This window comes from Mesoplodon mirus (assembly GCF_964341445.2).
Source record: "Mesoplodon mirus genome assembly, chromosome: 12".
Lineage (NCBI taxonomy): Eukaryota > Metazoa > Chordata > Mammalia > Artiodactyla > Ziphiidae > Mesoplodon > Mesoplodon mirus.
Window position 1 is genome coordinate 104,441,058 of NC_138988.1, and position 23,588 is coordinate 104,464,645.

The following is a 23,588-nucleotide window of genomic DNA, read 5'->3' on the forward strand; positions in this document are numbered from 1 at the left end:
CATGGCAGATGGTGGGGACCAGGCTTCTCACAGTTGGAGGGTGCGAGTTACAGCAGAGAAACCTGACAAACACTGCCTTGGCCAGGTGATCAGGGTCGACATCAACCTCATGAAAATTAAAATTTTTTTTCTCTGCAAAATACTCAGTGAAGAGAAGGAAAAGACAAGCTACAGACTGGGAGAAAATATTTGCAAACTATATAATCTGACAAACGACTTGTATCTAGAATGTATGAAGAACGTTCAAAAGCCAACAGCAAAACAAAAAATCCAACTAGAAAAATGGGCAAAAGACAGTATCGTTGGAGAGGCTTTATAGATGGCAACTAAACACAAGAAAAAAAGTTCAACATCATTAGTCATCAGGCAAATTAGAACTACGATGCGATGTCACTCCACGTCCGTTGAAATGACTAAGATAAAAAAGAGTAATGACACCAAAGGCTGACAAGGATTTGGAGAAACTGCATCACTCAGACATTTCTGGTAAGGATGTAAACTGATACAGCCACTCCAGAAAGAGCTGGGTATTTTCTTAAAAGCTAAACCTGCACTTACTATATGACCCGACAACTGCAGCTTGACATTTACCCCAGAGAAAAGAAAACCTTTGTTTACAAATAAACCTGTACATGAATGATTATAGCAGCTTTACTTGTGTTTGGAAGCCACCTAAATGTCCTCAATGGATGAATGGTTTAAAAAGTTGTGGTGCTTTCATACCACAGAAGATCATTGAGCAATAAAAAGGGAGACAGGCAACAACTTGGATGCACCTCAAGGGAAGCATGCTGAGTGAGAGAAGCCCATCTGCAAATGTTACGTACTGTTCAATTCTGTTTACATAATATTCTTGAAATGAGAAAATTATAGAGATAGAGAACAGATGGGTGGTTACCAGGGGTTGAGAGGTGGGGAGAGGGGGTTTGGGGGGGTATATATGGGGACGAGAGATCTTTGTGGTGAAGGAAACGTTCTGTACCTTGACTGCACAAATCTACACGTGTGATCAAGTCACCTAGAACCATGCACTGTTGGGGAAATATAACTAAAAACAAAATCTCCTACCAACCCAGAAAACCTCTCCACAAAGGTAGAAGAGAAAGGAGAGAGTTTCATGATTGGACCAGAATGTGGTATGCATTGCAGGCAATCTGCTAAGAGGTCACAAAGATAGAAAGAAACCTCACCTTTTAATATAATAACCAGGCAGGTACAACCCATTCCACATATGTTCTCAAGATAAACCCTAACTAGTCCTCAAGTAAGAGGACCTGACAGCACCAGTTAGGACACATAGTCCATCACCTGGTAGTTGGAGTGACCCTCTGGGTTAGCTAATTGGCTTCATCCAAAGGGAAAATAAACTTTATGACAGGAAGTAGGTTTGCAACTGCTGCCGTTGGGCTCCTGCAGAAACTGGTCAGGGGAGTAGGGAGAGAGCTGCAGGGAGGGTCAGAGGGCACAGCCTCAGCCAACACCTACAATCCCATCTCAGCCCCCCAACTTTCCAGCAGAAGCGATTATGTTTTCCCCCTCTCTTCTCTGGCCAGGGGCCTTCCAACCCCCAGTTCCCGGCTGTCCATCAGGCAGGACAATTCACACCCCACCCATTCCCCTCAGCACCAGCGGGGTCCATCCCCAGGCCACCTCCTCTGAAAGCACCCCTTTCTCGACACTGCCCTTTGGGGTTCCTCCCCACTCCTGCCTCCCATCCCAAGCAACTCCACAGAGGGTCTTGGCAGGCACCTTCCAGGTTCTTGAAGAGGTTCCTTGGGGGCATTACGAAGGCTCTCTGGACGCTGTGGACATGGGGTGGAGGGCCCGCTCTGCTGAGGCAGGCTCCTGGGCAGTGCCCTCAGGGAGGTTTTGCTTGGAGGGGTCAACACTTCATCGTGATGGATGGAGACCTCCCTCCCTCCCGTGTGGAGGTGATCTGTACCGTGTTGACACGTGGCAGGGCTGGGAAAGCACCCTCCGCCCGGCAGAGAGAACTTGCGCCTTTTGCTTTGCTCTTAGAGAGGTGGGCAACTTTGGGCAACAGTCTCTGAATTCCTCTGCTCACTGGCTCTCTGTCAAAGACACGGGCTGATGTGGGTGACGGCCGAGGACCTCTGCAGGTCTAGGTGGACTTTGCAGTGATGCTGCGTTCCCAGCCCCTCCCGTCGGGAGTGCCCAGCGGACCAGGACGCTTGGAACCTGGAAGGGCTGAGTGATCGGTAGGTTCAGCTGTGATGTAAGAAAAATACATTCGGTCTCTGTTCCCTGTTCCCGACACAGAGGTTCGGGAGCCTGTGGAATTTCCTGAGTGAGAAGAGTGCCTTCGGTTATGCATAAGGAGCCTCTCTCAACCAGACTTATTTACGCTAATAAAGGGACTCATGGTGGCCTCTAGATAGTTTCAGAGGAAGGGCTGGCCGCAGTGGGGAGGCGGCACCCTTAAAGGTTGGGACTTTAGCATCCCCCCGCCGATCTCTGCGGAGGGGAGGGGCTGGAGATTGAGTTCAACCACGTGGCCAATGATTTAGTCAATCATACCTTGATTAAAAATGAAAAAGAAAAAAACCCCTGAACAATAAGATCTGGGGTGTTTCTGGGCTGGGGAGCGCATCAGGGCTCTGGGAGGGTGTGTGCCCGGGGCAGGCATGTCGGCTCCACGCTTCACCCCCATCCCAACCCTTGTCCTGTGCAGCTCTTCCATTTGGTTGGTCCTGAGTTGCATCCTTGACAGCAAACCAGCAGTAGTAAGCAGAGCGCCTTCCTGGGGTCTGCGAGCCATCCTGGAGAATCATGGAAGCTGAGGAGGGGGCGAACCTGTAGCCAGTCGGCCAGGAGCACAGGTGGTCCCTGGGACTTGCGGCTGGGGTCGCAGTGAGGGCATCTCGCGGGGCTGAGCCCCAGCCTGTGGGCCCCGCGCTCACCCCGGGAGCTGGTGTCAGAACGAGCTGAGCCGCAGGACACCCGCTTAGTGCTGGAAGCTAACAGGTGACGGACGAGGTGCCTTCCCGGCCGAGACGCTCCCCTCGCACAGATGAGCTGTGGGCGCGAAAAGCTTTGAAGTGACATCTTCCCCGAGCGCGATGGGAAGTAAGGCAATGAAAGAAGGGGTTCCTGTGAAGGAGATGTCATAAGGGGGCAGGGAGCACTGGGCTTGGGCTCAGGCCCAGGCCACCCTGTCAGGCGGCCACGCAGAGCCCCACCCAGGCCCTCACCCAGGAGCCAGAGGCTCGCTGCTCCAGGTCGTCAGTGCCCGTCGTCACTTGTGCTGAACAGATGGGATTCCTGGGAAGTGCGCTCTCATTAGGGTTACATTTTCTGTCGCCACAGTCCTAAGTCTCAACGACAGTATCCAGTTCTTGCGCGTGCATTGCACTGTCTCTTGGGCACTGCTCCAGGCCTTCCGGGCCTTATCTATATTGATTCCAGCATTCAGGGACGTTTCACTGAATCCACCCCAGACCTTAGGAGGCTGCCGTTATCATCCTCAGTTTATAGATGAGGCAGCTAGGACCCTGAGGGTGTGAAATGTTTGCCTCAAGGACAAACAGGCAGCACTGTGCTCAAACTCAGGTACCAAGGGGCTTCCTTACAGCTGTCATACTGAGTCGCCTTCATCGTCCTGATGGTTTCCTCCCTGCCCGTTTCAGAGTCTTACTCTCTTTGAATTAAGCCAGTCCAGTTCCCTCCAGCATCCCTTGCAGAGCATCACCCTCGTCCCCTCTGAGGATCTGTGGCATACACACATCTAGATAGATCAGGCCAGAGCATGGGGCGGTGAAACTCCCCCCTCGCCGAATGTGCACCGCCTGCTTCTCTTAATACTAAGACCTTTGTAACCGTCTTGGTGAATATTGAGTTCGTGGTCAGTTAAAATTTCACCACTTTTTTCATGTGAACTGCTACTCAAACAGGCCCTTCACCTCTGGTATCTGCAAAACTGATTTCTTAACATCTAAACTGAAAACGTCTATATTCTCTTTATGACATTCTTCATGTTGTTTCGAGGTGACATTTCAGCCAGTGGAGCTCTTTTGAATCTCAGTTCTGTCATCCCTGCAACAGAGTTGTGCTTTTTGCAAATTTATTGTCCGTGTCCTTCTATGCCTCCATTGAAGTGGCTTGTGACAGGGTGAAACAGGACCACGCCAAGGGCACAGCCCTGTGGCACACCTCAAGTGAGCCACACGTTGGGTCATTTCTACAACCAGCTAACAATTCTTTACTGTCATCCTGCCCTCTGAGTAATAATGAGAGGCTTTGGTAAATGCCTTTCTCGGTTCTGAGTTCCCAGGGCAGACTTTGCACCATGTTCTGTTGTGTATCATTTTCTCTCGTATGTTATGTGTGTACTGGGACTTGAACTTGTCTTCTTTGGGCTCCACTTCTCTCTATTTATTTTGTAATTACTTCTTTGTAAAATTTATTTATTTTTTAGTGAAGTATAGTTGACTTACAATGTTGTGTTAGTTTCAGGTGTATAGCAAAGTGATTCAGTTATATATATATATAAATTTTCAGATTCTTTTCCCTTATAGGTAATTACAAAATACTGAGTATAGTTCCCTGTGCTATGCAGTAGGTCCTTGTTGTTTATACATTTTATATATAGTAGTGTGTATATGTCACTCCCAAATTCCTAATTTATCCCTTCCCTCCCTTCCCCTTTGGTAACCATAAGTTTGTTTTCTGTGTCTGTGAGTCTATTTCTGTTTTGTAAATAAGTTCATTTGTATCATTTTTTTAGATTCCACATATAAGTGATATCATATGATATTTGTCTTTCTCTGTCTGACTTGGGTCACTTAGTATGATCATCTCTAGGTCCATCCGTGTTGCTGCAAAGGCTCCCTTTCCACGTAAATTAGCGTCGGTCTATCCTTTCCATTTGGAAAGCCTTCTCTCCCACTTACCATTCATCGAGAAATTTTACTAGTCAACATCCCATCATCTGCCCACACAGCTTGATTTGCTCTGGGCTACAGCCTTCATTCACTTATTCGTGCATCTACCCAGCGATATTTACGGAACATCTACTCTCTGCCAGGTGCTATGCTGGGCCCTGGGGTCCAGCAGCCAACCACCGGGTCGAAGCCCTGTTCCCGTGATGTGACATTCTGCTCCTCAGTAGGATAATTTCTGATGGTGACAGATGCTGGAGGCAAAAGAATGTAACTTGGGATGAGAGGAGAGGCCAGGGAGCACCTCCGGAAGAGGTGGCAAGAAGAGACCAGAATTAGGATGCATTGGTCTCCAGGAAGGGGCCATAGCAGGACGAGGAAGTGGAGAGGAGGCCTTCTGACCTGAGACCACAAAGGGGGGTCTACGAGGTGAGGAGGGGAGGTCACAGGAAAACCCCGGCTGAGGTAGTTCACAGGGATGGAAATTTCAGCTGCCCTAGTGGCAGGAACTGAGCTTGCTTGAACGAGAAAAACTATGTGTGTGATCCTGGTGTTTAGACATCCCAGCAAAGTCAGCAGTGAGTGTGTCATGATAAAATTACGCCCTCTAGAGGATAAAGCTATGTTATACAGCTGAAAGTTTACTGCTCGGTTTGTACAGCTTATGTGTACAACTCAGTGCATTATCCCAAAATCAATACCCCTGTGTAACCACCCGTCAAGACATGGCAGGTAAGCAGCACCCCAGAAGCCCTCCCCTGCTCAAGCCGCTCCCACTCACAACCCTTGTGTTAAAAATGAACTGGGGATTTGCTCTAATCCGGCCTCCCAAGGCAGCTGACGTGGACGTGAGCGTCATGAAGGAGGTTTATAGGCACGGATCCCCAGGGACAGGAGGCACACGATGACACGCCACATTGCGTGGGACCTGGGAAGCACCCAGGTGGGCCAGGAAGCAGAGGAGGAGAGGGCAGAGGTGGTGGGGCCTTTATTGGGGCCTTTATTTGGGTTCTTGCAGGAAGGAACAGGAAAGACACGGTAGGTGCACTAGGTAAGCTTGGGATTGGACTGGATAGTTTGGGTCATTTTGGTGGGCTCGGGATGCGCGGGTGGGCTCCAGCTGCCTGGTGCTGGGGTGGGTTAGGGCCAGTGGGACTTTGATGAAGGGCAGACTTGAGAGCGAGGGCACTGAGCTGCTTGGTTTGTGTGTCAAGGTGCGCTTGCAGCGGAGTCGTTCCCCTTCTCTGGGAACCCGCCCGCCCTGGGCCCGCAGCCTCTCCAGGATCAAGGCCCCAAATGCCAGAGCGTCCAGGAAACAGAACATAGGAAAACGTAGTCAGCGCAACCCGCCTTCCTCCCCAAGGGTCCCCTTCTCTCCTGACCTCTAACCCCACGGGTTGGTTCTGCACGTCTGAACTCTGTGTAACCAGACGCACACAGCTCACTCTGCTGCGGGCGCGTTTTCCTTTCACAGTGCGCTTGGAGGTTCAGCCAAGTTGCTGTGCGTTGCCGCGGTTTGTTCATTTCTGCTGTTGTGCGCTGTTCTGCTGTATGATTTCTCCATTCTTCTGCTTGGACCTGACTCAGATCCCGCTGTGATGCACATGCTCGCGCCTGTCACTGGGCGCCCGCCCTCACACGCATTCTGTTGGGTTTGTCCCAAGGAACGAAATCGCTGATCTAGCCAGGGTACCACACCTTCGAGCTGAGCAGATACGCCCAACATTGCACCACACGGGCCGTGCCATCCTGCGTGCCCGAGAATCTCTGTGTGACCTTGGTCGGGGGCCGTTTACGCTCTGAAGCCACAGGAGCGCACAGAGTGGTTGCTCTGCCTCGACCTTGCACAGCACGCGGATTGATGGGTGATTGGTGTATGAAGTCTCTTCTGTCCGAACCTTATACAATAAATGTATTGATTTAGGAAGTGGTTTCATTTCATATTTGACTCAGATTACTAACTCCAGGTGAGTACAAATACAAACTGTCAGGAGAAAAAAAGAAAATTCAGAACCCGTTTTTCCTTGGTTTACGTGTCTGGGATTTTAATTTAACAGCGCAGCCTCTTTCTCTCGGCTTCCTCACACTGACCTCTTGCTAGAAGCTGATGAGGGGTCTCTAGCTCTCTGAGACATGGTGGAGACGTTAGCGGTTTTATCAAACCACTCAGCTTAACTATGACTGGATTTCAATAAATGTTGGTTTCTTTATTCCAATCAGCTGTAAAACACTCTACAATCTTAGTTATTAAAGTCTTACTACTTTTTAAAAAAACCATAGAGAGTATTTTTATCTCTCATTACTGGGTCTCCTCTGCCCCTTATAAGCAAATTCTCAGAGTCAAAAAGATCTACAAACCCATTTACACTGTATTATCCATACTAATTTTAAAATAGGATTTTTCCTTTGTCCCCTTTTCATGTTGAGATTTGCAAAAAAGCACGGGAGAAGTTTCAAGAATGCAGAATTATTACATACCCTCAAGTACTATCAATTTTGGTGAAATTACATGCCCAGGCATTTAAAGGGGGAAGAAAAGACCTCGCACAAAGAGCTACTGCTTTTATTCTTCAAAGATAGTCATTCTACTTTAACATTACGTATAGGGGAAAAACTGGTCAGTTTACATTTTAGTATAATGGGTGAGAAATACTTTATTCACACGGATGGGCGTTCTCATGGTGTGCCTCGGGTATGTGAGTTGACCCAGCCTGCTGGGGTCATCACTTGCCAGGGGAGTCTTGGGGCTGAACTCATGGGTTCCTGAGGGACAGAGACATCAAGGATGCTGTTTGGAACTGATTCTGTTTTATCTCACCCTAGAGGTCCCTCCTCACAACCCCCCCCCGCCAGCCCCAAGTAACCCGGAGTTTGGAGTGTTTGGATAAAATTCCAAAGAGGCTGGTTTGCCCTCTAAGAGGTGGCACCTTGTCATCTCAGTCATTCACACCTTAGTGGGAAATAGCCCATCAGGTCCTTTACGGAGAGCTGAGTTTGCCTGGAACTCAGAGAGGTGCTGGGCCCCCAGGAGCGCGCTGCGTGGAGCCCCGCTCGCCCGCCCTGGGCCCCGCCCAGCCGCAGCCCCGACTCCTAGGCAGTAAATCATCCCGGGGCAGGGCCGCCCCCGCCTGCCGGGGACACTCCCTTCCGCCGCTATAAGGGCCGCGCTAGGCGCTCTCCCCAGACCTTGCATCTCGCCCAGAGAGCCCAGCAGCGGGTAAGGCCGGGCAGGGATCTGGGCCGGGCAGGAGAGGCTCCGATCCGCGAGCACCCCGCGGGGTCCCGCGTCCGGTGGTGACGCCGCCCCGCCGTGCGCCCCGCGGGGTCCCCGAGTCTCGTGGTCACCCCGCCCCGCCGTGCGCCCCGCGGGGTCCCCGAGTCCGGTGGTTACCGCCACCTGCCCTGCGCCCCACCCAGGGTCCCCGGCGCCGCGTCCCGGGAGCTAGGCCGGGCGGCCTGCGGCAGACAGAGGTCGCTCCCTGGGGCCCGAAGGCGGAAGCCGAAGCGGAAGCCGGAGTCCAGAATGTTTCTCTCTCTGGGACGGTTTCCAGGCAGCCCCGGCGGAGCGGCTTCTCCTTTCTGCGGCTGGAGGCAGGGAAGGGAGGCCAGTGCGATCCTAGAGATGATTTATCAGCAACAACAGTAATAAGTCAACTTAGGACTTCCACGCTGGGCAGCCAGCACGACTGTTCCTCTTCCTCGGCTGTATGTGGGCTGAGAGTCGAGGTCAGGTGGGGAGAGTGCTTGGCTGAGCTGAGCGCGAGGCCAGGTGCTTCACCTGCAGACCCTCCCTGCCCGGGGAGTGACAGAGGATACTTGTCACCTCCTCCTTGTCCGGCTGCCCGACCTGACCCCGGGGCCTGTGTCGGGTTCCCACTCTCATACCCTTCACCAGCTGTGAGACTGGGGACCTCTCTAAACACCAGCAAGTGAACCTCAAAAACGAGGATACTTCTGTCGCTTTTGTGGGAATTTGCTTTAATGAGTAGCAGGTAGCTATGATTTTCTAACAGAAACATTCTTTTTCAGGTAAAAGTGGGCAGTGGATTCATGGCTCAAATGATTCAGAGACTTGAACGGAGGGTGGGAAGTGTGCGCTCCCACGTGTGGTAGGGAAGGGCCCAGATGCACCTGTCTGCACGGCCAGGGCCCTTTAGGACACGGAGTCCTGATCCCATGTCACTGCTGAGTCCTTGGCCAGTCGCCCCAAGCTCCCGCATTTGTGCACATGGAGTGTTCTGGCCCCTCCGCAAGAGAGAGACAGAGAGAGAGGGAGAGAGAAAGTACAAGTTCGTTGCAGGGTATTTCAGGGGGGCCGGCCTGAGTTGAGGAGGAGATGGGGAGGTGGCGTTGCCGACTGGCTGGTGTGGCAGGGGGCAGCTCGGGGCTCTGCTCTGTGTTGCAGCCTCACCATGGAGCCGTTGAGCGCGGCAAACACCCGCTTCGCCTTGGACCTCTTCCGCACCCTGAACAAGAGCGATCCTGACGGCAACATCTTCATCTCCCCCTTCAGCATTTCATCAGCGCTGGCCATGGTCCTTCTGGGGGCCAGAGGCAATACCGCAGCGCAGATGTCTAAGGTGAGCAGAAACTAGCTTTCCCAGCCGGTGCCTACCACACAGGCCGTACCAGAAAGTGGTGCCTTTGAGCTCTGGCAGCGCGTTTGTAGAAAACTGTACTTCGGTGTTCAGCATTGTGTGTCACATTATACATTATACTTCATGAGGTCAGACTTTCAGAAAAAGGCCCAGGAAAAATCCACTGGGATGCAGGCTGTCATGCATGGTCCAGTCTTTACTGAGCACCTGCCATGTGCCAGGCTCTGTTTTCTGTGGGACCGAGGACGGAGCAGGAAGAAAGCTGACACCCCCCTGCCGTGCGCTGCTTCTGTTCCAGCAACGAGTCTGCACGGCTCTCCTGTAAGCCACGTCCTCCCCCGCCCAGGACTGTCCAGTTTCTGCTTTGCCTGTGATGCTCTGCTACTCACATAATGTCGGCTGTGTCTTGATACTTTTGAGCATAACGACACCTAGTCGAGAAGTCAAGGGGACACGAGAGCCTGTGACTCCCTGTCCCTAGCCCTGGGCCTGGCACCAGGTGTGCCCTGGTGGGCTGTGACCCCCGTTCCTGTGTGAGCAGGAGGGCCCTGCAGGGAGAGGGGGCGGGGATGCTGCGGGTCCTGCCTGTCCTTGGTGGGTGTGGAGGGCACCTGTGTGCGGGGCGTGCTTTATGCTGAGTGGGGAACTCTGGCTTTCCTTGAAAAGCGGGGTGAAAGTGAAGGTCTTTCTAACACACGGGTCACAGATTACACTGCACTTAAAGCCAGGGAAGGTCCAGCCCGGATTCACGTTTATGGGCCTGTTCCAGCTGCAAAGCTTCTATCTCTGTACTTTAGGAATAACTAACCTCTTTCATCACTGCAGATACAAAAGCATTTGAAAGTTTTCAAAAATCCACTTAAAAAAAAACCCTGGTACTAATCATTGTTAGTCGTCCCCTGCAGGGTAATCTGAGCTTGTTTTGAGGCTTTCCAGGAACTTTATAAGCTCAGTAAAGAACAGTCTTAAGTGTTTACCCCCATTTCCAGTAAAGAGATCCGTCACAGCACCCCCACACACATGCCATATCTCAGTGAGTCACTGGCCTTTGTACACGGTGGAGGTTGGTTCCTTGTGCCTTAGAAGCAAGGAGCCAGCCCAGGCCTCATAAAACCATAAAGGGACTCTAGATGTAACTGATGTATGGGAATTAAACTTGGCCCCATGTTAAGTTTAAAGAAATTATTTTTAAGTAAGTGAGTCAGTGATGACAAGAGTGCAATTAAAAAAAATAAGAACCTCTCAATCTGTACTATCTTTGTGTTCTTACGCAGCTGATGATTCTTATTTTTAGTGTTTATTTCTGAGAACTTTCAGTAACATTATATTTGTATAGAATATACATGTGAGCATACCACTTATGATTTTTGGAGAAAAAAGCAGACTTGTATAAAATTTAGCTTGTTAACCACTCCTATGTGTGGAAGCATAATTATAACAAGAAAGTGATGGGAAAACAGTTTCCAATATCCTTATTATGTTTCACCAAGCTATACATTTTGGATTTTCTATTACTTGTTCTCCAACGAAAAATGACTAATGATGTTCTCCAATGAAAAATGAAAAATGATGATGGCTGGGGATCATCAATAATTAGTAATATTAATTTAATTTGATGGAAGCAAATGGCAAGGAACCAGCTTATAGTTTCAAAATAAATGGTTATAGAAATAATGTTTTCTTTCTTTTAGGCTCTCTATTTCAAAGGGGTTGAGGAGGTTCATTCAGGATTTCAGAGTTTGAATGCTGATATCAACAAACATGGAGCTCCCTATATTCTGAAACTTGCTAACAGGCTATTTGGAGAGAAAAGCTATGATTTCCTCCCTGTAAGTACTCTGCTCTTCATGTTCCAAAACTCACTAGACAACGCAGACTTTTTTCCAGCACAGTCAGGTCACAGAAGTCGGCTTTAATTTTTATAAACATTCAGAAAAATGATCCAGAATGAGAACACGACAGACAGTATTCCCATAAATGGATGTGATTGCATTTTCTAGTCTCCACAGTGAAAAGATTGACCCTGGCTGTTTTGCTAAAGCAACAGTGAATTCCATAATTCACTTTCAAGTACAATCAGTATTTGCTTGTTTATGAAAATGTTAGTCAAGGGGTAGAAAAGAATTGGTACATTTTGTTTTATTTTATTTGGTGTGTGCCGCGTGGCATGTGGGATCTCAGTTCCCTGACGAGGGATTGAACTCCTGCCCCTGCAGTGGAAGCACAGAGTCTTAACCACTGGAGCGCCAGGGAAGTCCCCAGAAATTGGTAAATTTTATACAACACTGAAACTACTGAACTGTACACTTAAAAGTGCTTAAGGTCGTCAATTGAATGCTATGTGTTTTTCACTATACTAAAAAAAGTAGAAGGGTTAGAATTTGTTTTGTTACAATGAAATATGCCTTTTGGGACAATTTCTGTTGCTCTTAAGGATTTTAGAAAACCATTTCTGTATGAAGTGGGAGTTACTCACATTTCCTTTTTTTTCCCCTTAAACAGGAGTTCTTAGCTTCAACTCAGAAAATGTACGGTGCTGAACTGGCCAGTGTGGATTTTGTGCAGGCCAGCGAAGACTCAAGGAAGACCATAAACGAGTGGGTCAAAGGGCAGACGGAAGGTGAGCGAGGGCAGCCCTGGTCGTCCACACTGATGCTTCCTTTCCTCCCCCCGCCTCCCCCTTGCAGGTGACCCCCTCTCCCCTTCCCTAGCCCCTCAGCCTGACCCTGGGGTGCACCTTGCACTGCCCAGGGCCAGACAGCTTGCCTTCTTTCTCTCTTTCTTTCTTTCTTTCTCTTTCTTTCTTTCTTTCTTTCTTTCTTTCTTTCTTTCTTTCTTTCTTTCTTTCTTTCTTTCCTTCCTTCCTTCCTTCCTTTTTAAATACATTTATTTATTTTATATATTTATTTTTGGCTGCGTTGGGCCTTCACTGCTGCGCACAGGCTTTCTCTAGTTGAGGTGAGCGGGGGCTACTCTTCGTTGCAGCGCGTGGGCTTCTCATTGCAGTGGCTTCTTTTTTTGCAGAGCATGGGCTCTAGGCACGCGGGCTCAGCAGTTGTGGCTCACAGGCTCTAGAGCGCAGGCTCAGTAGTTGTGTCACACGGGCTTAGTTGCTCCGCGGCATGTGGGATCTTCCCGGACCAGGGCTCGAACCCTTAGTCCCTTGCATTGACAGGCAGATTCTTAGCCACTGCGCCATGGGGGGATGTCCCCAGACAGCTTTCAAATGTAGGAATTCCTCAAAGTGGAAATGTAAACATGATTTAACTGAAGATGCTAAATGTTTTCTACCCATAAGTTCCCCAAAGTACATTTTAAAGTGAATACTAACATTGAACGTAGACTAAAAGAGATGAAAGTCTTGTGAATCAATATTTACAAGCCGCTGTGGTCATAAATACTTTTTGCCAACATCTTGTCTAATAAACCAGGGTCGGGAGGTGGGGCTGAGTCTCCTCAGGCTGTTTTTCTGGTGTTTCTGTCGTAGTCACGGAACGGTGGAGGCACCCACAGGACACCTGTGTTCCTTCCATACGGGACTGTCACGGCCATGCCGCATCATGAGTGGGGCCTGTGTTTCAGGGGAGGAACTGTCCTACCTTTTGGATATTTGTTAAAAGCTTTCCTGTGAGAGTTAGGCATCTAACTTGGAAGATTTGAAGAAGGGAGTTATTTATTAGTGACAAAACATTTTGATTAAGAAATTTTTCTTTTCCTGAAAAAGAATGGCCAGTCACAAAATGAGGCCCAGTGTTTACCACACATTCCAGAAAAGAAGAATTTTCCTGGTTTTAGCCTTTAAACAATTGACTTGTTTTGAAGCATCGGCCCTTTGGGGGCAGTTTGTGTCACCCTGATCTGCCCCTCGAGTTGGTTTATTTAAAGTAGAAGCACCCCAGGGGGCTTGGCTAACTTAGTAGCATGTTAAAGGAAATTAAATAGAAGGAAGCATTTGAGTTGCATTTCATTGCTAATCAAAGGTCAGTTCAAATTTGGAATTCTGATAGGTGGATTTTTAAAAAGCTAACTTTGTCTTTTTAGGGAAAATTCCAGAGCTGTTGGCCTCAGGTATGGTTGATAGCATGACTAAGTTGGTGCTGGTGAATGCCATCTATTTCAAAGGAAAGTGGCAGGAGAAATTCATGATGGAGGCCACAAAGGATGCAGCTTTCAGACTGAATAAGGTGAGGGCAGGTGACCGTCTAGATGACTGTGTGCTCTAAAGCCACGCTGACAGCAGTGTTAGTGATCTGTGTTTTAATTGTTCAGAAAGACACAAAACTAGTGAAAATGATGTATCAGAAGAAGGAGTTTCCACTTGGCTACATCAACGACCTTAAGTGCCAGGTGCTGGAACTGCCCTACGAGGGTAAGGACCTCAGCATGGTCATCCTGCTGCCAGATGACATCCAGGACGAGTCCACGGGGCTGAGGAAGGTGCGCCCCCCCCCCCTTCCCGAGTGATGCCCGGACCGTGTGTGTGTGTGTGTGTGTGTGTGTGTGTGTGTCGGGTGTAGGTGCTTGTTCTTTGTTTAGTGAGGTGACCCGGTGTTCCTTCCCGGCTTCCTGTCACTCCTTTATAAAGTAGCCCATCCGCATGTACCACTGCGAAGCTCCACATTTATTTATTTATGTTTATAGAGACTTTTATTATTGAGGTATAATGACATGTAACATTATGTTAGTTTCAGGAGTACAACATAATGATTCTATAAATGCATATATTGTGAAAGGATTACCATAATAAGTCTAGTTAACATCCATCACCACACAGTTATGTTTTTTCTTGTGATGAGAACTTTTTTTCCCTTGCATATAATTTTATTTTATTTATTTATTTTTTTATTGTACTTTTTTTTAACATCTTCATTGCAGTATAATTGCTTCACATTTTTGTGTTAGTTGCTGCTGTATAACAAAGTGAATCATCTATACGTATACATATATCCCCGTATCTCCTCCTTCTTGCGTCTCCCTCCCACCCTCCCTATCCCACCCCTCTAGGTGGTCACAAAGCACCGAGCTGATCTCCCTGTGCTATGCGGCTGCTTCCCACTAGCTATCTGTTTTACGTTGGTAGTGTATATATGTCCATGCCACTCTCTCACTTCGTCCCACCTTACCCTTCCCCCTCCCCGTGTCCTCAAGTCCATTCTCTAGTAGGTCTGCCTCTTTATTCCTGACCTCCCCCTAGGTTCATCAGTACCACTTTTTTAGATTCCATACATATGCCTTAGCATACGGTATTTGTTTTTCTGTCTCTGACTGACTTCTCTCTGTATGACAGACTCTAGGTCCATCCACCTCATTACAAATAACTCAGTTTCCTTCCTTTTTATGGAAGCCCCACATTTACATGTTCAGCTACTATCAGCGCACAACATGGTGGGAACGTCTAAGGTACAGACCGAGTGTAACGCTGGCCAGTGGCAGCTCGTGGGGACTCCCTTAGATGAACTTTAGAGGAACGTGCCATAAATGAGGACTGTTTCATTAAAACAATTTTTTAAAATTAAAAACCCTCAAACATTATAGTTTCACCATGTGCTATAAAATCTGCTCATTCTCACCCCAGTTCACGTAGATTGTGCATTAAATGTCCAATTGCTACATGACAGGAAAAGATCCATGTGACCTGTTAGTCTGAGAGAGAAGCCCACTGCCTAACCTGAACTTTGTCTGTGGTTTCTGTTATTTGTAATTTAAAGGCACTGGTATCTCTCGCCAGGGCCAGGAAGAGGCAAAACTGTGAAGAGTGAGGTTTCTCTTCAGTGTCTCTGGCCTGTTGTGTGCTTTTCCCCTCCCCCATCCCTGACCAAACTTGCTGTTGGATGGCATTTAATATTAGCCATTTGCAGCTCCAGAGCATAAGCTAAAACCACTGTGTTCCTTCTTTCAATTGTATTTCCATATTTGTCCGTTCCTGATTATAAAAAAGCAAGTCTGGAATTACCAGCGTCAGCAGAGAAGTGGAATGTGCTTCTGTTCCAGGGCCCTAGCAGTGATCACAGTAATGGCGGCAGCTGACCTTCCACAGCACTTGTGTAGGTGACTCCTTCGGCACTCACGGCGCTCCAAGTGTGTACTACTGTCGTCCCAGTTTAGATGAGGAACCGGGCCCATTTCTGCGTTTCCCAATGAGCTAAACCTATGAGGGAGCTTCAGCTGTGTGAGGCTCACAGCTGACCACTGTGGTCACTGGGCTTCAGAATAAACAGAATAAAATAAATGACGAAAGCTGTAAAATATCCTCTGGCATCACTCGACCAATTAGGGTAATTTCGGCCAGGCTGGCCAGTGATCCGGCGCGGCAGGGCCTGGTAGGTCCGGGTGGATGGGCCCCTGGTGGCTTGGAATGCAGCTCTGTTCATTATCACCAATAGCCAGAAAGAAATGAAATCCTCCAAATGGAATCTGTTTTGGTACAAAACATGAAGGAAACCAGTGAGCAGCTGATATGATGGGCCCGTTCATTCAAACAATGCTTCATTAACTTACTTATATAAAATGATTTCAGCTCTTCTTTTTGCCCATTCTGAATCCAGATTGAGCAACAGCTGACTTTGGAAAAGCTGCGTGAGTGGACCAGACCCGAGAATCTGGAACTCCTTGAGGTCAATGTCCAGTTGCCCAGGTTTAGGCTGGAGGAGAGCTACGACCTCACCCCTCCGCTGGCCTGCCTGGGTATGCAGGAGCTCTTCAGTAGCAAGGCTGACCTGTCCGGCATGTCGGGAACCAGAGACCTCTCTGTATCGAAGGTGGTCCACAAGTCCTTCGTGGAAGTGAACGAGGAGGGCACAGAGGCAGCGGCTGCCACCGCGGCCGCGGTCGTCTTCTTCTCCGCGATGTCACGAGAGGTGTATTTCACTGCCGACCATCCATTCATTTTCTTCATTCGGCACAATCCTTCCACTAACATCCTGTTCCTTGGCAGACTATCTTCCCCATAGAGACTAGAAATACAAGGTCAAGCTTGGAGCGTTGTACCTGCCCTTTCAATGCTGACCATTTTCATAGATCTTTACCAGTAAAACTACTATCCAAAAATGTATCTTTAATCTCCTTTGTAAGCTCAGTTCTGTTGGCTGGTTACACCCATTAACTTGGCATGGGTATCTGTTCTTCTTTTTTTATGGTAAAAAAATCCAGTGATTTCTTTTGAATGCATCAAGTTAGAAAAAGAAAGAAAAAATCAGATGTGTAGATTCTTGACAACGTAGAAATCTATGAAGTTGCTACACTTTCCTGAGAGCCGGGGGGAACACGGTCACTCTGTCATCTGTTTCACAGATAGTCTTTTGGAAGCCGTAATATAGAGACACCCTAATTGTTGAAGGGAGGCTTAAAAACAGATATTCAATTGAAATACCACAGAGCGCCCCAATTAAGGGTCTGCGTTACGAAGACAGACTTACCTTGGCAATGTCTCTGACCCTGTGTTCTGCAGGATTTGTATCCCATTACAGCCCTCCAGGTTTCAAACTATCAAAGAGCCACCTAGTGATAACCTAACCCCTCCCTTTTTTTGTTCTCCCTTTTCCCTCCTGATATGAGTTGGTGTGGGGTCACAAGGAATCAAGCAGTAGGTGTCTTACCATGAAAGCTGCCAAGAAATGACAAAAAGAAAAATGTCGTAGGAGATACTATTAAGCAAAGAGGTGGCGCAGAGATCTCACTGTTAACCGGCTTCTGCCGTGTTTTCTGATAAAGGCTCTTGACGTCCATAATATGGTACAGGTTTTTATGGTAGTGGGACGGCTTTATGCAACGCTGTGGTGCGAGATGGGGTGAGGATGCACTCTGATTAATATAACCCTTTGTCAATGCACTCCTTGGAAGGGGGCATGAAATGCTGCATCTTTGTGCTCCCATAAAGCTGGTGGCTGGTTAATAAAGTTTCCTAAGATTCCGCAAACCAGACTGACCTCAGTCCTCTTCTTGTTTCTCCCTGATCTCAGACAAGCCAAGACTGCAAAAGGGGGTTCTTGGCCTGACCAACGATTACGTCTGTGCCGATAGGGAGTGACTCCACAGCAGAAAACAAAATTTCAGCAAATCTCATGTTGGCAAGCATTTCTTCCTTCTTTTTTTCTTAAGATACTGACTAGCACCTGCCACATCCCAAGTCCTCTTAGCTACAGGGACAACAAGAAAAGCCACAGTCACTGCCTTCTGCTACTCTTGCTTGGCCTCCTCATCCTAAAATCTACTCAGTGATTTAGACTGAATTGTGTTAATCTTAAGTTACATGGGCTCCAAGCCAATCGGCTCAAATTCTCCTTCTTGTATTTGAGGGAACAGGCCCATGGACTACCAGTCAGTTGTTGAAATCAGAAAACTAGTAAATTCAAGAGCAGAGACTAGATGCAATTCATTTTCTTTCTTTCTTTCTTTCTTTCTTTCTTTCTTTCTTTCTTTCTTTCTTTCCTTGGCCTCCCTGCATGCGGCACGCGTAATCTTGGCTCTTTGACCAGGGATTGAACCTGGGCCCTCAGCCGTGAGAGCGTGGAGGCCAAAGTACTGGACCACCAGGGAAGTCCCCCAGTTCATATTTTACGTGGAAAACGTCTACTTCTCATAATGGTGAACTAGGTAACTCAAACCTCTTAAGACCAACTGAAAAACCAACCAAACAAAATAAGCATCAGCCCAGAGGAGGAAGGTTGACATGATCATGCCGAATTACTGGGCCAAGATCCAGGAGAAACTGGTGCATTTGGAAATCACGTTTGCCCCATGTGCATTTCCCAATCCAAAAGAGAGAAATGAGGTGTGAAGCAGGGATTTGGGCAATGTTCTAGGCTAGGTAGGCTGAGTTTGGACCTGTCAAGAGCAGGGGCCCCATTATACTTCCTGTGCTTTTGTCTGACACCCTACAGGTATGAGTGAACCATCTCGGAATGCAGCCCTGCTATAAGTCGTCGGACAGCCTAGAAAATTCCAGCCCCTAGAATTGGATTACATTCATCCTGGTTTGCTAAAACCCAGAGGCATATGGCAGAAGCAAACAAAAATCATCTCTGGGGAAAGATTACCCATAAACCTCAAAATATTTTTTATAATCAGCTCTTCTTACACAACACCCAGCATACAATCAAAGATAACTGAATGGGTGAAGAGCCACGACAACGTATATTAAAACCAGCAAAAAAGGATAAAAAGCAAAAAACCTGTCCCACACCCCCCCCCACAAAAAAAACCCCAGATAATAGAAACAGAAGTACTGGGGGCTCCAAATATTAGAATCATCCCACACAAATTACAAAACAACACGATTTTCTATGATCAAGATGACAATAAACAAGGTTAAACATTTCAGCAGAAAACTGGAAACCTAAAAGACACACTGCCATCTCTGAATAAAAATGAAATAGAAATTCCAGGGCTCAAATATACAGTAATGAATGAAGAACTAAATAGATAAGATTTATTAGCAAATTAGATATAGCAAAAGAGAGAAACTGAATTGTCATGGTCAGGAGAAATCATCATTTCTTCCGGAAAGAAAAATGTAATAAATAAAATCCAGAAAGACGGAAAGGATGGAAAAATACAAAAGGGAAGATAAAAAACTCAAATGAGTCAGTAAGAAGACACTCCACAGGAAAAGAGGAAAAAAGAGACAGCCTGGGGCAGAATAGTGGTGAAAGAGCTAACAGTCAACATGAGGGTCCAACCTGATACGACATCAGTTCACAGATTCTCCAAGTCCCGCTCAAGCCCCAAGCAGGATACTACAGAGAAACACATCTCTAGATGCATCCAGTGAAACAGCAGAAATCCAAAGACTAAGAGATGATCAGAAAACAGATAAAACAACCAAAGGAAAAGGACAAAGTACCGTCACAGGAGCAGTGGTTAGAAAGATAACACATGTATCAACAGAAATGATGAAAGCCACAAGATCACAGAATGATTCTTTTAATATGTGGGGGAAAATAGCACCAGAAAACCCTGCCAACCTAGAATTATTCCACACCCAGTAAAAATATCCCTCAAGATTTTTTCAGACAAACAAAAACTGAGAGTTCACCACCAGCAGACTCAAAAAAAATTCTAGAGTATATTCTTTATGGAGAAGGAATGTCAGAGTTACAGGAAAGAATAAAGAGGAAGAAAAAAACTGTAAATATGGTAAATTTAAACAAATATTGACAATATTAAACAACAGTAATAATGTCTATAGACCTTCAAATATATACGGAATTAAAATATAGCATAGCAGCTGGGGAAGAAAATGGATGTAAAAGTCCAAATGTCCTTGCATACTCTGGGAAGAGACTAAAAGTATAAGTACAATTACATTAGATTTTGATAAGTCAAGGATGCATGTTATGCTGTCTAAGGTAACCACTAGAAGAATAGCAAACAGGTTTATAACTTCCCAAATAAACCAGAGAGGAAAAAAGGAATAACAACAAATACACAATCAATCCAGAAGGAGGAAAGAAAAAAGAGAAAGAGATATACAGAAAGGCATGACAAATAGCAAGATGGTATATTAAACTCCAAATAATTACTTTAAAATGTAAATTGACTAAATGTTCTAGTTAAAAGACACAGATGGTTAGGCAGGGTTGAAAAAATACTAGATGGTGCCTGCAGGAAATATATCTATAACATAAAAATAGGGAGGATTTGAAAGGAAAAGAATGGAAAAGATATCATGCAAATGCTAACCATAAAAGTAGAGGTAGCTCAAAATATTAGGCAAAGTAGTTTCTCTTATTCCAGAGATAAAGACAGACATTTCATAATGGTAAAAAGATTCAGCTCACTAGGGGAACATAACAATTCTAAATTTGTATGCACCGAACACCAAGCCCTCAAAGTGAAACTAGCAAAAATAGAAAGAAATAAAGGAGAAATTGGTCTGCAATTTGAGAAGAATGTATGTTGCCACCATTTATACAATAATTTAATGAAGATCCTTGCTGATACAGTAACTCGAGAAAAATAATAAAATATATAATGATTTGAAAGGAAGAAAATAGCATTTTAGATTTTTTAAAAACTTATTATTTATTTATTTATTTTTTGGCCTGCGCCTCGTGGCTTATGGGATTTTAGTTCCCCAAACAGAGATCGAACCCGCGCCCTTGGCAGTGAAAGTGCAGGGTCCTAACCACTGGACGGCTAGGAAATTCCCTATTTTCGATGATTATTTTCATAAAAAGTCTAAATTATTAGAATTTAAAAGTGAGTTAAGTAAGATGTTGCTGGTTACAAGTACAATTTAAAGTTGATTTGTATTTCTATGTAACATCAACAGTTTAAAAAATTTTTTTTAACAGCATTTACAAAAACGTCAAAAAATGTTCAAGTGCCTGGTAATAAAACCAACAAAAGATGTTCAGGACCTCTATGGTACAGAAAGCTATCAACATTATTGAGAGAAAATAAAGGAGATTTAAATACATGGAGAAGTATACCATGGTCATGATTCATTATTTCAAAAGTGTTGACTGATCTACAAAATCAATGCAAGCCCAATAAAAAACCCCAGCTTTTGTTTTGTTTCGCTTTTGGTGAAACATGACAGTTCGTTCTAATATTTATACAGCAATGTAAAGGGCCAAGAATAACAAAGGCAATCTTGAAGATCGAAAGGCAGAAAGGCAGACATACTTAATCGAATCAAGACTTACCTAAAGCTGCAGAAATAACATAGGGCGGGTTTTGGTGCAAAGATGGTCAGAAATAGAACAGAACAGAGAGCCCAGAAACAGCTTCACTCAACATGAGCCCGGCTTTATGATGTGTGACCCTCGTCCCAGCTCAAAACAGCGTGTGTCCGACTCTATTGGGACTATTAGCAATGCCCTTTTTACTCTCAAAATCGTGGCACAAATCCAGCACCCTGTCCCCCTCCAGGGTCACTGCCAAGAGCCGAGATCTCGGCACAAAACTGTACATCGGCTGGGGATAAGAAATATACTGGAGGATGAATCTGTCATTTAAAAAAACCACTCAGGACTAAGGAAGGATCTGTTGTACTTCGACCTTGGAGAGGTCGATGGCTCGTAGACATGTACAGGTTACAAAGTGTAAAAGCATTTCTTGCAGGGTTCTAACCACATGTACAGAATTGCGACACCAGATCCTTTCTACCTGAATAAATAGTCAGTAGCTGGTGTGACAGGAGCCCAGCCTACAGGCTGTGGACAGAGAGTGTGGAGTGAATGAATCTGTCAAATTACTCTGCCAAAAAGGATCATTTGCAGTGTGAACTCCCACACGTGTCATGGAACACAGGTGATTTTCTAGCACACAGGAGAGAGAATTTAAAAGACCAGCCTGCAGAGCAAGAGGAAGTTACTGAAAGAGGTTTTTCCGGAAGTTCTGACGACAACCCTTCCTTTATTTTGTAAGCCTGTTACAGTAATTTCTGGTAGTAAGAACTTTTGCTTCAGCAGATACCTAAGAGTTTCCCGTCAATTAGAAATGTCAATGTTTTATTATTGCACAATATTTTAAAAAGTCAGTTTTCAAAGAATAAATGCATCGCAAATTTTAGTCTTCTGTGAAAATCTGATACGTTAGCTGAAATATTTAGGAAACTGGGTAAAAATTTTCCCATTTTTAAGTAAACCCAGATGTTTTCTATAAAGGCAAAACAGTAGATACTTCAATTTTTCGATTGCTTTCATATGACCTAAATATATTAAAAGGTAAGGGCTTACGTGCCTTTTAAACTTATTAGTTTCTTACTATATTTTATGTCCGACACCACTTGCTGTTGTCACCTGCTGAACTAATTTTCAAAAATTGATGATTTTTCATCATTGTGGGTTTTTTCATTAACATACATTAACTCCAGAAATACTGTTAATCTAGAACAAGATTCACAGTCTTCCACTGAACAGTAGCAGGAAGCACCTCTTAAGATTGTTCAAATGAATTCTCTTTGTTCTGATTCCAGAGTGATTCGCTGGTTTAATTTGCGTTCTCTTAGCGTGTACTACACGCTAAGCTCCGAACCAGGCCCTAAGGATGCAACAATGAACCAACCAAGCAAGATCCCCGCTCCAGGGTAGCTTATGTCCAGTTCATAACTCTGGTAAGCTGACCCAGTGGTCGCTGCAGCACCGATCTTTCAATGTCACTATAGATTACTTTTGTTTGTTCTAGAAGTTTATATAAATGGAATCATAAAATATGTGCTCTTTTGTGTTTGACTCTTTTCACTTAGCATGTTTTTGAGGTTCATCCATGTGGTCCTATGATTCCACAGGAGCCACAGGGAAAGCGCACCCCACCTTTCGTCAGGTGGAAAATGAGAACCCAGTGTGTGCCTCTCCTTATCCTGGTTGCTGAAGATAGAGGATAAACAAGGCGGAGTGATTCTCTTGGAGGTGGCCATCCACTGAGGGAGACAATTACCACAAGGAAATCAGCACCACCAAGCATGAGGGCTGAGGACAGAGGCAGAGGCACAGTATCGTCAGAGGGAGAGGTGAGCAGTGATGCCCCCGGGGTGGGGGTCAGGTCATCCTGGAACGGGGTGACTGTCCACACAGTACCATCCATTCTCTTCATTGCTTTTGGATAATGTCTGTTTTGTTTAATCATTGCAACCATCTATTTTCCTAACTAGGGATCACCTTTATTTGACTTTAGAAAGCTTATTAAGCTTTTGAAAAATGTCTGTATTTTGATAAATGCCATTTGCTAGGAATTAACCAGTGTAAGTAGGACAGCTCAAAAATGTTTCACGAAATGAACTCACCCATGTATGCAGCACCCAGAACAAGGAGTAGAATTCTCCCAGCCCTCTGGATGTCACAGCCCTGCCAAGGTACCCTCTCCTCTACTTTCTAAAGACCTAGAGGAGCTCTGTCTGTATACTCTCTGAGTTTCCTTAATTTTACATTTTGTGGATATATAGATATTGTGTGTGGAGCCTGTGATAAATCCGTTTTGAATGACAACTTGCCTTGTGGAGAAAGCACCACCCTTGAGGAACGAAGCTCTGTATTGGCTTTGTGTACACATGTGATGATAAAGTATTCCCCAAATAAACAACAAGGTCCTAGCACAGGGAATTATATTCAATATCCTGTGATAAACCATGCTGGAGAAGAATATGGAA

General features: G+C 46.0%; 1 protein-coding gene across 1 annotated transcript; it reads left to right on the forward strand.

The window, feature by feature from the left end:
• Positions 1–9,263: 9,263 nt before the first annotated feature.
• LOC309813075 (leukocyte elastase inhibitor-like) lies at positions 9,264–17,411 on the forward strand. Its single transcript, XM_082637668.1, has 6 exons — positions 9,264–9,478; positions 11,188–11,325; positions 11,999–12,116; positions 13,538–13,680; positions 13,766–13,933; positions 16,042–17,411. Exons 1-6 carry the CDS (start codon positions 9,311–9,313, stop codon positions 16,444–16,446), a joined length of 1,140 nt encoding a protein of 379 aa, XP_082493794.1. The 5' UTR covers positions 9,264–9,310; the 3' UTR covers positions 16,447–17,411.
• Positions 17,412–23,588: the final 6,177 nt, after the last annotated feature.